Source organism: Quercus robur, chromosome 10 (genome assembly GCF_932294415.1).
Source record: "Quercus robur chromosome 10, dhQueRobu3.1, whole genome shotgun sequence".
Taxonomy (NCBI): Eukaryota; Viridiplantae; Streptophyta; class Magnoliopsida; order Fagales; family Fagaceae; genus Quercus; species Quercus robur.
The window spans coordinates 34293460-34307075 of record NC_065543.1 but is presented as its reverse complement, the minus strand read 5'-3'; the positions used below and the strand labels follow the sequence as shown (position 1 = coordinate 34307075).

General features: G+C 33.2%; 1 protein-coding gene and 1 pseudogene across 1 annotated transcript; both read left to right on the top strand.

Annotated features, from left to right (window-relative positions):
- LOC126704080 (cytochrome P450 CYP736A12-like) overlaps positions 1 to 6422 on the top strand; it is a 34164-nt pseudogene extending 27742 nt beyond the window's left edge.
- A 1817-nt stretch (positions 6423 to 8239) lies between these two features.
- On the top strand, positions 8240 to 10919 carry LOC126702957 (cytochrome P450 CYP736A12-like). Its single transcript, XM_050401829.1, has 2 exons — positions 8240 to 8978; positions 9910 to 10919. The coding sequence occupies exons 1-2, from the start codon at positions 8298 to 8300 to the stop codon at positions 10735 to 10737; spliced, it is 1509 nt and encodes a 502-aa protein (XP_050257786.1). The 5' UTR covers positions 8240 to 8297; the 3' UTR covers positions 10738 to 10919.
- Positions 10920 to 13616: the final 2697 nt, after the last annotated feature.

Genomic DNA, 13616 nt, shown 5'->3' with positions numbered 1-13616 from the left:
AAATGATCGATATACCCTCAAAACCTAAAAATTAACTGAAATACCCCCTGAAACCTAAAAAAAAGACCAAATTACCCCCGAAACCTAAATATGACCAAAATACCCCCTAAACCTTAAAATGACCAAAATATCCTCAAAACCTAAAAAAATGACCAAAATACCCTGAAACCTATAAAGTGACAAAAAAGCCCCTTAAACCTATAAGTCAATAAAAATACAACCTAAACCTAAAAAATTACCAAAATCCCCCCTAAAACTAAAAAATGACCAAACTACTCCCTAAACATAAAAATTGACCAAAATACTCCCAAACCTAAAAAATGACTAAGATACCCCAAACCCCTATTTTAGTAATTTTAAAGGCTTTGGGTGTATTTTGTTCATCTTATAGGATTAGTGGTATGTTGGTTAATTTAGATATTTTGAGGGGTATTTTGGTCGTTTTATAGGTTTAGAGGTATTTTGGTCATTTTAGAGGTTTTAGGGTATTTTTGTTAATTTTAGAGGTTTTAGGGTATTTTTGGTAATTTTAGAGGTTTCAGATTGTTTGTGGCCATTTTAGAGGTTTTGGGTTTATTTGGGTCATTTCAAAGGTTTAGGGGTATTTTCATCACTTTATAGGTTTAAGGGTATTTTAGTCATTTTTTAGGTTTCAAGAATACTTTGGCTATTTTTTAGGTTTATGGGATATTTTGGTCATTTTATAGTTTTAGGGGGGGTATTTTGGTCATTTTTAGGTATTGGGGTTATTTTTTTCAATTTTTAGTTTCAGGAGTATTTTGGTCATTTTTTAGGTTTCAGGGATATTTTTGTTATTTTTTAGGCTTCGGGGTTATTTTGGCCATTTTTTTGGTTTCAGAGGTATTTTGGTAATTTTTAGGTTTTGAGGGTATTTTGGTCATCTTTTAGGTTTGGGGGTATTTTGATCATTTTTTGCATTTCAGGGGTATTCTTGTAATTTTTAGGTTTCGAGGGTATTTTGTAGGGGTGTCAGTGTTCGACCCAACTCGTGAACACAACATGAACCCAACACAGGTTTTTGCGGGTTAGGGTTGTGCCTTAATGGGTTTGGGTCATAAACGGGTTGACCCGAAAGTGACAGACACATTTGCTTGTCATAAATGGGTCATAAACGTGTCATAAGCGTGTCAACCCGCATAACCTGTAATAGACACATTTGACACACCAATTTATTTGTGTCAACCTGAAATGACCCACTTAACACAATAAGAAACATGTCATAAGCAAGTCAACCCGCATAACCCACAATAGACACGTTTGACATGCCAATTTATTTGTGTCAACCCGAAATGACCCACTTAACCCAATTTGTTCATTTCATATAACAAATAAATATTCATTTTATTTTAGATTTGTCAAATACCTTTTATATCCAACACATATTTTAAATTTAAAAAGAAAAGTAAGTAATTACAAAAACTTACAAGGGATATAATTGGAAATTGAAGCTTTACAAACCCTAGATCTCTAAACCCTACAAACCCTAAATCTCTAAACCTTCTTATAAATATCTTTTTTTTTTTTTTCAGCAGTACTACTCACTGTACTATCTTATAGTCTCATGCTCAATTCTCAATCTAAAAGTCTCAAACCAGTTATTGGTGTGTCTGTCTCTCTCTCTCTCTCTCTCTCTCTCTCTGGATGATAATCGTAGTCATAGTCAGGATTAGTCTACTATTTGCTCCAATTCTTTCAATATTGATACTTAGCATTTGGCAGGTTCCAAGGATATTATATTTTTGTTGAACTATGTTATTTTTATTAAACTATGCTATTTTGAATTTGGGTTGAAATGTATGCACTTCTTTTAGAGTGTAAAAAAAAAAAAATAGATGGATGTTATATTAAATATTATGCAGGTTTAAATGGGTTGTGTTACATTCGTGTCAATCCAACACAACTCGTTTATCAAACGTGTCAAATGGGTTGGGTTAGGTCAACCCGCCTTATTAACATGTTGGGTTAGGGTTGAAGGATCATGACACGATTATTAAATGGGTCGGGTTAGGGTTGAGCCATTTAGTCGAATACCTCTACCTCGACATGACATAAACCCGACACGCTAACTCAGATTAACACCCCTAGTATTTTGGTCATTTTTTGAGTTTCAGGGGTATTTTGGTCATTTTTGGGTTTTAGGGGGTATTTTGGTAATTTTAAGGTTTTCGGGATATTTTGGTCATTTTTTTGGATTTTAGGGGTATTTTGGTCATTTTTTAAGTTTAGGGGTATTTTGGTAATTTTGGGTTTCGAGGCTATTTTGGTAATTTTTTAGGTTTTAGGGGTATTTTGGTCATTTATTGGGTTTCGGGGGTATTTTGGTCATTTTGTAGGTTATGTGGTTATTTTGGTAATTTTGAGGTTTTGGGGGTATTTTGGTCATTTTTTGGGTTTCGGGAGTATTTTGGTCATTTTTAGGTTTTAGGTGTTATTTTGGTCATTTTTTAGGTTTAGGGGGTATTTTGGTAATTTTAGTGGTTTTGAGGTATTTTAGAGTTAGGTGATTTGTAAAAATGATACTTGGATCATAATTAGGTCTAATTGGGTACTCAATTAAAACCCAATAAACATTAATGTTAATTGGGTTTAATTGGGTTAATACCCATTTAACCCAATTAATAATTCGGTGGGTTTGGGTCTCATTTAAGTGGGTGGATTTGGGTGGGCAAATGGGTTTGGGTTAATTTTCTGCCCCTAGATGTGAGGTGGCATGCTGTATCAGTTAATAGAAACAAATGAGCAAAACAGATGGCAACATATACATACTCTATTTAGAACACATGGCAAAGGGAACTTCCTCCCATTCTTAGCAATACCTTGTAAGACACATTTATTATCAATAAACTTTTTTCTATTGTTTATCATTAAACCTTTTTCTAAGATTTCCCCTGCATGTTTCTATGTTGTTATAATGAGCTTTTAAAAAAAAATTATATGATTTATTGAATAGTGATTAAATATTTAGAGAAATATTCTATATCAGTTACTATTGCATTATAATTCTTATTTTTAGCTCACATTAAAAGAAAATAATTGTGATGTCTATACTTTGGAGCTCAAAATAGGTGAGAAACATAAGAATATTATATTTGATTCAGGAACAATTTTGTTTCATTTAGTAGGTTGTGCATTTTCGGTTTCTAATAAAATTTTCAACCTTTTATATTCAACAATTTAGTCCTCAAGTTCAGTCCACCATTGTAATAAAGTTTTGAACAGCCTCACGTTTCTTACTTTTCTTTAGTTTGAGCTGTGAAAGAAGCAACCATGGAAGCTTTCGGAGCTAGCTCCATTGTATTTTTTTTTCACAACCAAAATACATAAACCCACTCCCAAACTTAACCACCACCACAGCCAAAATCCAAAAAACTCACACACAAAATCAATCACCACCACCACTACAACCAAAATCCACAAAATCATACCCAAAATCAACCACCACCACCAAACCCACAAAGAGAGAGAGAGAGAGAGAGAGAGAGAGAGAGAGAGAGAGAGAGAGAGAGAGAGAGAGAGAGAGAGAGAGAGAGAGAGAGAGAGAGAGAGAGAGAGAGAGAGGGATCAGTGAAAAAAAGTGAGAGAGAGAGAGAGAAAAAAAAGAGAGGAACAGTGAAAAAAATATTTTAAAAAAATGAGGGAAAGAGAGGAGAAGCCCAGAGGAAGAGAGAGAGAGAGAGAGAGAGAGAGAGAGAGAGAGAGAAGAAATGAACAAGAGAAAAAGTGAAAAAAATGATAATAGAATAAAAATATATTATTTGTTATTTTTTTAAAATGTATTATTAACAATTACCCTAAGAGCGTCCATTAGCATTTTCCTATTTTAAAAAGCAAAACTTCATCCAGCATAAGGTAGTTGACTAGGACTAAAAACAATCCAAGTGATAATATGTTTGTAAATAAATCTAGCTATTAATATTCGCACTTGGTTCCAATAAATGCTTGTTGACGATCCCAAATCCGTATTGTGTTAGAACGTTAAAGGTCCAAACAATAAATTTGTAGAGCGTGGATGTCAAAGAACTAGGTTAACTCCAAAAGAAAAACAATTAAACTTAACGTTTATAGACGGATTAGCACTAATATAACGATCAATTTCTCCTTGACACAAGTTCAGTTCTTTATTTCATAAGGTTTTCTTCTAAGTACTCTTTGTTTAGAAGTTCCGATCCTTTTTCTCAATGCATTCTTCCATGTTATATACTGCCCTCTTGGTATCATTTTCACCACACACGTGTAGGTTGGGTTTGGGGGATCCCTTCTTGTCCCATTCAACACCTCCTAGAACCTCCAACCAGCAGCTGTAAGGCTATCTCATCACTGTTCAGGCATCACCTCCACATTAATACGGCTAGAGAGTTGGTTGAGAGGCAATTAATGCGGAGGCAGCTATTGTTAAAGATATTGGTTTACCTTTTCTTTCTTACCCTTGGTCCCATGTCCCACCTTCAGTGGTAATGTAGCTTTGAGATGTGTTTGAAACAATATGGCGTTCAGGTCGTCCTCGAACTCATACTGCCGAGAAGGATTTTGTCCTCGGACGAATACTAAACTCACCTCACGTGATATCTACTCTCCTTTTCATTTGGTTACCCTTATAACCTGATATGGGCCTCCTCGGACAGTTTTTCGTCCTCGGATAAGCCACAAGCCCAGTTAGCACGATTTTAATAATTTATTGATTAACCGGCCCCTACACTTGTCTATATTATTTTATTTACTAAACAAGTCAAACCTAAGTCTAGATTTAAACTCAACAATTGAACGAGTCAAATTCAAAAATAATAAAATATTCTCGAACAAACTCATAAGTATGAGTTTTAGTATATATAATATTATATACATATATAATTATATATTTATATAGACTTGAAATTTGATTATGTAAGTGTGTAAGTAAGTTTATAAGATATCAATTATTATTTTTAATTTATTAATATTATAAAGTCTATTTTATAGAGTGTGTGCGTGTGTGTATATATAATTTTTACAAATTTAAATTTGGGAAATCTAATTTTTAAAATTTCATATAAAAAATCATTTAATTCTATCTAATTTACTTAATTGATGTAATTTCAATTATAATTTAGTTATTAATTATTAATTGGGAAAGAATAAATTAGCCAAGTAACTCTTGAACAAACTTAAACTTGTTCGACCAAAAAAAAAAAAAATGTAATTAAGCTTGAATATGTAAATCTAGATTGGTGATTAGCTGATCTGTCTAATGTTAGAAATAAAATTAAATGAACCAATCTCAAAACTGTCAACGTCAAAACTGCAATAGTACTCTTGATAAATTAAATTTTATATATTGTTCTACATTTTGAAAATTTATTTTATTTTAAACATACTAAGATTTTATACTATATAAAGGGAAAATATTGATGGATTAAATTTTAGTTTACAACTATATATATATATATATATATATATATATAACACTCGAATAGTCGAATTGACAAATTACTGAATAAAAAAAAAATTGATATTTATTTCCAAATGCATTTATCAATCGATTAGGTAATGGAAATGTGACTTTACAATTGATTAACCATTTATTGTCCTCCGGGATTGGAACGGCGCCTGAAGAATGTTCCTGAGGCTCTCGACAAAGTCTTCGACGCAATTATCCGAGAACATGAACAAGTTGACATTGGGCAACAAGGTCATCATAGGGACTTTGTGGACACATTACTTTCCTTGATGAACCAACCCATGAATCCCCCATGTTGAGCAAATTTACACAATTGACCGAAAGAGTATAAAGGCTATCATGTTGGACATGTTTGCGGGCGCATCAAACACTTCCAGTGCTGCAATTGAGTGGAGCCTCTCTGAGCTCTTGAGGCATCCACGAGTAATGAAATACCTACAAGAAGAGCTAAGTATTGCTGTTGGAATGAATAGAACGGTGGAAGAAACAGATTTGGAAAAGTTACCATACTTGGATATGGTGATAAGAGAAAGTTTTAGACTACATCCTATTGCGGAATTTCTAATCCCACATCAATCAACGAAGGACATTGAGATTAATGGATGTTACATACCTAATAGGACAGTAATTTTAATAAATTCTTGAGCTATTGGACAAGATCCTGATGTGTGGTCCAATAATGCAGAAGAATTTTACCCTAAAAGATTTATAAATAATAATATAGATATTAAGGGACGTGACTTCCAACTTCTCCCATTTGGGTCTAGTTGATCGAAGAGGGTGTCTTGAAATGCTATTAGGCATTACAAATGTCAAATATGTTGTAGCTCAATTAGTGCATTTCCTTCACTAGGAGCTACCTAATGGCATGTCGCCTAATGACTTAGACATGGAGGAGAAGGATGGGTTAACAATGCCAAGAGCCAATCCCTTGCTCACCATACCAACTTATCGCCTACTTGTTTAAACTTATAAGAGAACTACTATCTTATTTTGTTGCTTACTCTTATTTGGTTTGTTTTAGTCTTTGGTTTTCTAGAAGGGGTTGAGGATGATTTATTTGAAGATTTGAAGGTGGTGCCACATTATATCACGTCACTTTGGCTATTAATTGGCTTTTTTTTTTTTTTTTACTAGTAAGGGTTCCACGTGCAAGCATATAGCCTCTTGAGTTAAAAAAACTTAGATAAATTTTATTTTTGTAGTATCAAATCATGTATTTAAATTTAGACTAGTTATTTAATATATAGCTATCTATTTAGTATGATATATAATTTCTTAGAACCTATTTTTTAAAGATGGTATCTACTCACAAAAAATTCTACTAAGAATGATAACAAATGTTATCATCTTCCAACAATAAACAACTAAGTTTTGCTAAAACATTGCCACAATATTTAAATTTTCACAATAAATGATGACATATGCTACAATTGAAACTCTTTATCAAACTAAATACCTACAACCATTTGCAATGAATATTTTGTTATTTATACTTCATTCTTTATCATTTTATTTTATAAGCCTAACTACGACACTTAACTTACTTAATTTTTAATGAACACCTTTTTAAGAAATAAAAGAAATAAAGACAAAATAAAAGACATATGTCATTGAAGTTTCTATTAGATAAAATTATAAAAATTGTGGATTCTAGTTAGCTAAACAGATAAAGTCTCTAATAGTTGAATAAAAGATCTAAGATTCAATTCCGGCCTACACCAAATACCAATTGATATCTTTGTTTAATAATAAAGAGTTATCATCAGAGCAAATGACATAGGTACTCTCTCCCCAAAAAAAAAAAAAAAAAAAAAAAAAAAAGATATAATTATAAATCTAGAAAATTTAAACCTCTAATAAATTTGTATTCCCTAGGTAACAAATAGAATACCATAAATCACCATTTATACTTTTTAAGTATGACTAATCACCATTTATACCATTTATACATATATATATATATATATATATATATTACTTAGAATCTAATTAAATTTAGACTTTTTGGTTTTTGCACCTAATAATTCACTTGCCATAAAAATTAAAAAAACTAGATGAGACACATGGCACAAAATTGAACTTTAATTGAAATTCCATTTTTACTCTTTGATTTTTGCACCTAATAATTCACTTGATACAAAAATTAAAAAATTAGATGAGACATATGACGCAAAATTAGACATGATTTATAATCAAATTAGATCTAGACTCTTCAGTTTTTGCATCCAATAATTTACTTGTCACAAAAATTAAAAAATTAGATGGGACACATGACACATAATTGAACTTCAATTAAAATTCAATTTAGAATCTAATTGAATTTAGACTATTTGATTTTTCACCTAATAATTCACTTGACACAAATTTATAAATTTGATGAGACATGTAACGCAAAATTACACTCCAATTTAGAATTTAATTGAATTTTCTTTCAACTTTGACGAGAGAGAGAGAGAGAGAGAGAGAGTAGTGAATTGGAGTTTTCCAAAGTTATCTCTAACTCATTTTCATCCTACCTTTTTTTCTACCCAACCAAAGTATTAGTCTAGCTTTTAAGTTGAAGTATAAATTATTTAGTCTACTGGCTGCTAGGAGATATTTTATCGTGAAAGATATTTCCAAAATGGTTGGCTGTTAGAAATACTTTCCTAGAGACGTTATATTAGACTTGGAATTGTAAACATTTTGGCAAAACTGAGAAGCCGGTGATGACTTTTCATGTCTCATGCAGCGTCATGTAACAAATTTTCTGCCCCAAAAGTTGTGTCATGGTTTGAATTTTCCAAACTCAAAAGAGTTTATAATCCCCAAACACTCTTGCCCATTCCCAACAGTCCCAATGTATCCATTAACATTAACCATTCTCTTACTACTCCTTGGATCTGTATGGACATTCATACACATCCTATTACGCCCAAAAAATGAGCGTAAACTCCCACCAGGTCCTTGGGCCTTACCAATTATCGGTAACCTTCACATGCTAGGTGACTTCCCACCCCGTGCCCTCCAAAGCTTAGCAAAAACATACGGACCTATCATGTCGTTGAGGCTTGGTCATGTCCCAACTATTGTGGTCTCATCACCACAAGCCGCTGAGCTATTTTTAAAGACCCATGATACCATTTTTGCTAGCAGACCTAAACTTCAATTCTCTAAGTACTTGGCTTATGGTAACACGGGTTTGGTTTTCACCGAGTATGGTCCAGATTGGCGCAACGTTAGGAAAATATGTACATTGCAACTTCTTACTGCTTCAAAAATTGAGTCATTTGCACCCATGAGGAAGGAGGAGGTAGGATCATTGGTGCAGTCACTCAAAAACTCTGCGGCGGCGCATGAGGTTGTGGACCTTAGTAGAAAAGTTTGTGAACTTATCGAGGAAACCTCATGTAGAATGATATTTGGGAGAAGTGGAGATGACAGATTCGACTTGAAGGCGATTATTGAGGAGACCTTTTGCTTGACGGGGGCTTTCAATCTAGCAGATTATGTTCCTTACCTTGGGGCACTAGATCTACAGGTTTGTATTTGTTTCTATTTACTGAACTTTGTCCTCCATTTGGAAATCCCAGCCATTGATTTATTGCTCGTAGTATCTAAAAAGGAAAAATCAATACTTCTGACTTTTCTTTTTAGGCTTTACATTTCAAATCAATTTCTGCGGCCACCTTAAAAATTCAGAATTTTCTCTGTAAGTAGTGTTGCCGGTCCAAAAGTGTCACACAAAGCGGTTCATACTTCAAACTTCCAAGCAAAAGCCAAATCTCAAACTGGAAAGCTCATGAAAATCATAAAAAATAAGCACTGAATTAATTTTTTACAAGTCTTTAATCTTTACGATTTTTTTATTGGCTAGCTCTTAATTGTTTCCCACTTCCATAGCCAAACTCTATTTGGGTTAATTATAAAGAACGATTTTCATTTAGAAATTCATACAAATTAGATTCATTAAACCTTGTGGAAATCTGAAAACAACAGATGGATAATTTAACACATATTTCATTCATGTGTTTTAACTTCATAATTTAATTTTTAAATTAATAAATCATGCTACTATTTTGAATCAAACTTTGTATCTCCTCCTTTAAATAGAAACTATTATTAAGATTTAATGGATATAATATAACAAATAATAATAAAATAGAATTCACAACACTATTCCAAAAATTAACTAAACGCCTTTTTTTTGGTTTGTTTGTTTGTTTTTTTATTTTTTGAATCAAACATTCAATTAAGGAATTGAGGTGGTTACAACTAGTATGAGGTGCTAACGTAGCTCCATCCACAAATAATTACCACATCAATTAATTTGTTACGTTTACTTTTAGTGAAATTGGTGAAACACTAACAAAACTCTTTCACTTTCAAACAAAAATATTTTCCTCAATTATTTACGTTTTGAGAAATGTTATTATTGACTTAGTGATTTTCTATCATTCAAATGCCCTCAGGGATTGACACGGCGAATGAAGAAGGTTAGCAGGGCTCTTGATATAGTCTTAGAGAATATCATCAAGGAGCATGAAAACATTCCAAGTGGTCAACAAGATCGTCAAATGGACTTTATAGACATGTTACTTTCTTTGATGAACCAACCCATGAATCCCCATGATGAGCATGCATACATATTGGATCGAACAAAAATAAAGGCTATCATAATAGACATGATTTCAGGTGCATATGACACTTCAGCTGCTACAATTGAGTGGACCTTTTCTGAACTCTTGAGGCATCCACGGGTGGTAAAACAAGTACAGGCAGAGCTGGAAGCTGTAGTAGGGATGAATAGGATGGTAGAGGAGACAGATTTGGCAAATTTAACATACTTGGATATGGTGGTGAAGGAAAGCTTAAGACTACATCCTATTGGACCATTACTAGTCCCACATGAATCCATGGAGGGCATTGAATTAAATGGATATTATGTCCCCAAGAAATCACGAATAATAATAAATGTTTGGGCTATTGGACGAGATCCTTATGTGTGGTCTAATAATGTGGAAGAATTTTATCCTGAAAGATTCATAAATAGTAATATAGACCTCAAGGGACATGACTTCCAACTTATCCCATTTGGGTCCGGTCGAAGAGGGTGCCCTGGAATACATCTAGGTCTTACAACTATCAAATATGTTCTAGCTCAATTATTGCATTGCTTTCACTGGGCCCTTCCTAGTGGCATGTTGCCTAATGACTTGGACATGACTGAGAAGTTTGGGCTATCAATGCGGAGAGCCAAGCACTTGTATGCTATGCCAACTTATCGCCTACTCAATTAAATATGTAATCCAATTGCAATATATAATAATCTTCGAAAAAAAAAATTACTTATTAGAAGAAGTGTGCTCCTAGCATTCAAGTTTATGCTAGGCCACTAATATATTTTACTTACTTGTTTTGGATTCAAATGTATTTTGTTCTCTTATAAATAGAATGTCACAAGCTGGAGACTTCTGCTCAATATATATACACACTCACACACACATACAAGGTAAATTCCTAAAATAATTTGTAACATGTGCCTTTCTAAATATGGTGGCTTCAAAATGATTTCAAAGTTGAAATCAAGTCTTCAATACTGATCTTGAAATTATGTCTTCAAGACACATTTGCAATTACACTGCAAGACATGATTTCAACAATAGTATCGAAATCATATCTTAAAAAATAAAAAATAAAATAAAAAAATAAAAAACACTCATTACACTCCTAGCTAAGGGTGTTCGTGGTGTAGTTCGATGTGGTTTTGGGCTATTTTTAGTACCGCACTTTGTAGCGTGATTTGACCAAAATCATAACCGCACTGCACCTCAGTTTTGCAGTCATAAGTGTGGTGCGGTAAATAAAATGCTGTTTAAACGGTTTTTGACTGATATAGGTTTTAAAATTTTGGACTTTTCTTGCCCAGTTCAAAACTGATTTTTCTTTTGTTTTAGGCCAAGTTTTAAACTGTTGAGTTAGTTTTTGTTTATTTTGGGTTGGCTTTTCCTAATCAACACCTATAACCATTGATAATTATTCATTTACACTAATAGACATTTGATACAATCCATATACAAGGCTCATTTATCTTCTTTTCCGTTTGATCCTCTTCTATTTGTGGTGTAAGTTTAATATTGTGATTAATTTTGCTTGAATAGAATGTATTTGATTAAGTTTTATTGATTTTTACAGCTATTCCTTGGCTTTGAGATTTTTTTCCCTATTATTAAAACAGAAACATATTGAGAAGTGGTTCATTGGTTGTGGTAGCAAAATTTGACATAACCCGCGAACCAGATACGGTAAGACATGAAATTAACAGGTTATAAATTGAGGTTTAATGGGTTCGTGTTATATTCGGATTGACACGACTAACCCGTTTAATAAACATGTTGGATTATATATATATATATATATATATATATATAGCATTACTCATATAAAAAGCAAGAAACTTAACCATGATCTATAATTTTATCAAGTGACGCATTAGTTCAAAAATTTCTTCATTTAATCTTCCACATCATCAAATTTTTTTCTATATGTCATCAAAGAATTACAACTATCTTGTGTTAATGGGAAGATGCATTTATTTTTATGCAGTGATTAATTTTTTTTTTCCAGAGAGAGAATACAATGACTGAATTCTTTTGTAGATTTCCTCCTTTTACTCGACTGATTGGACCACGAAACCAGGGTTGGTAGTAAAACAAAATCTTGAGGAAAAGACAGCAGGTAGACTATGGGGATTGAGAAGAGTTGTTCCGTGGTTGGGAAAACAAAATCTTAGGAAACAGACAGCAGGTAAATTATGATTTATGAGGAAAGTTTGCGAACAATGAAACTGAAGCTTTTCACCAAAAAAAAAAAAAAAAAAAACTGAAGCCAATACGATTGGTTGCTAAATTAACACGTGTTCAGCTGCAGTACATTTTTTTTAATTTTTGTGAGGAGTATCCGATCCTACCCCAGGCCCCAACAGGTGAGGTCCAAATGTTTTGGCGATAAGAAGTGATAATCCGCGTCAGTATTTGTCAGTGCAGGACAAGTGGGAACTGACAATTCCTTACACGTTTATCATTCGGACAAAAATTCTAAGTACATGTAGACTGCCGCAGTTTGTGTCACAATTGCTCATGCGGTGGATGAGTGATGGAAAAAAAGTTATAAGTTAATATAAAAGTGGTATGAAATTTGTTATAATTTGAAATGTAAGATAATTATAATAAAAAATGTGGCATTTTACGTAATAATAAAATTACTCACCATATGAAGGTCATTTCAAAATCATGTGTCCAAAAAAGAGGCATGATCCTATCATAGTCTGGATTTTCCACTCTCAAATAGTGCATATATAATCCTCAACACCTTCCAATCTCTGAAATTTTAACCTTTCCTCACCAACTCAATTTCCAAAATGTCTCCATTAAAAGCAGTCATTTTCCTGCTACTAGTTAGATCCATATGGACATTCATACACATCCTATCATGCCCAAAAAATGAGCTTAAACTCTCTTCGGGTCCTCAGCCTTTACCAATTATCGGTAACCTTCACATGTTGGGTAGCTTCCCACATCGTGCCCTCCAAAGCTTAGCCCAAAAATACACACCCATCATGTCATTGCGGCTTGGCCATGTCCCAACTATTGTGATCACATCTTCCCAAGCTACTGAGCTATTTTTAAAGACCCATGACACTGTTTTTGCAAGCCGACCTATATTCCAAGCCTCCAAGGTCATTGGTATGTCCAAAGGTATTGCTTTCACCTAGTATGGTCCATATTGGCGCAGCCATAGGGAACTAATTACGTTGCAACTTTTGAGTCACTGAAAAAAGCCGCGGCTGCACATGAGGTTGAGGACCTTAGTGAGAAGGCGTGCCAACTTATTGAGGAAACAACATGTAGAATGGTATTTGGGCGAAGTAATGATAATAGATTCGACTTGAAAACGATTATGTTCCTTACCTTTGGGCACTTGTTCTACAGGTATGTTTCAATGTTTTCATCTAAAAATTTCAAATTGTCATAACTCATAACTTATCTTTATTATTTCGTAGTTAAAAGACTACATAATATCAATGATTTCGATCGTAATCCGTAATCTAGAACTATTTGAGTTTGAAAAATAAAAATTTAAGATTCAGCTTGTAATTGATGTTAGATTAAGAATAATT

What these genes read in the sequence shown, in the direction of transcription:
- LOC126702957 (XM_050401829.1), top strand. Translation starts at nt 8,298, where the DNA reads ATGTATCCATTAACATTAACCATTCTCTTACTACTCCTTGGATCTGTA. An exon ending in TTGGGGCACTAGATCTACAG is followed by an intron (nt 8,979 to 9,909) that starts GTTTGTATTTGT and finishes AAATGCCCTCAG; the next exon opens with GGATTGACACGGCGAATGAA.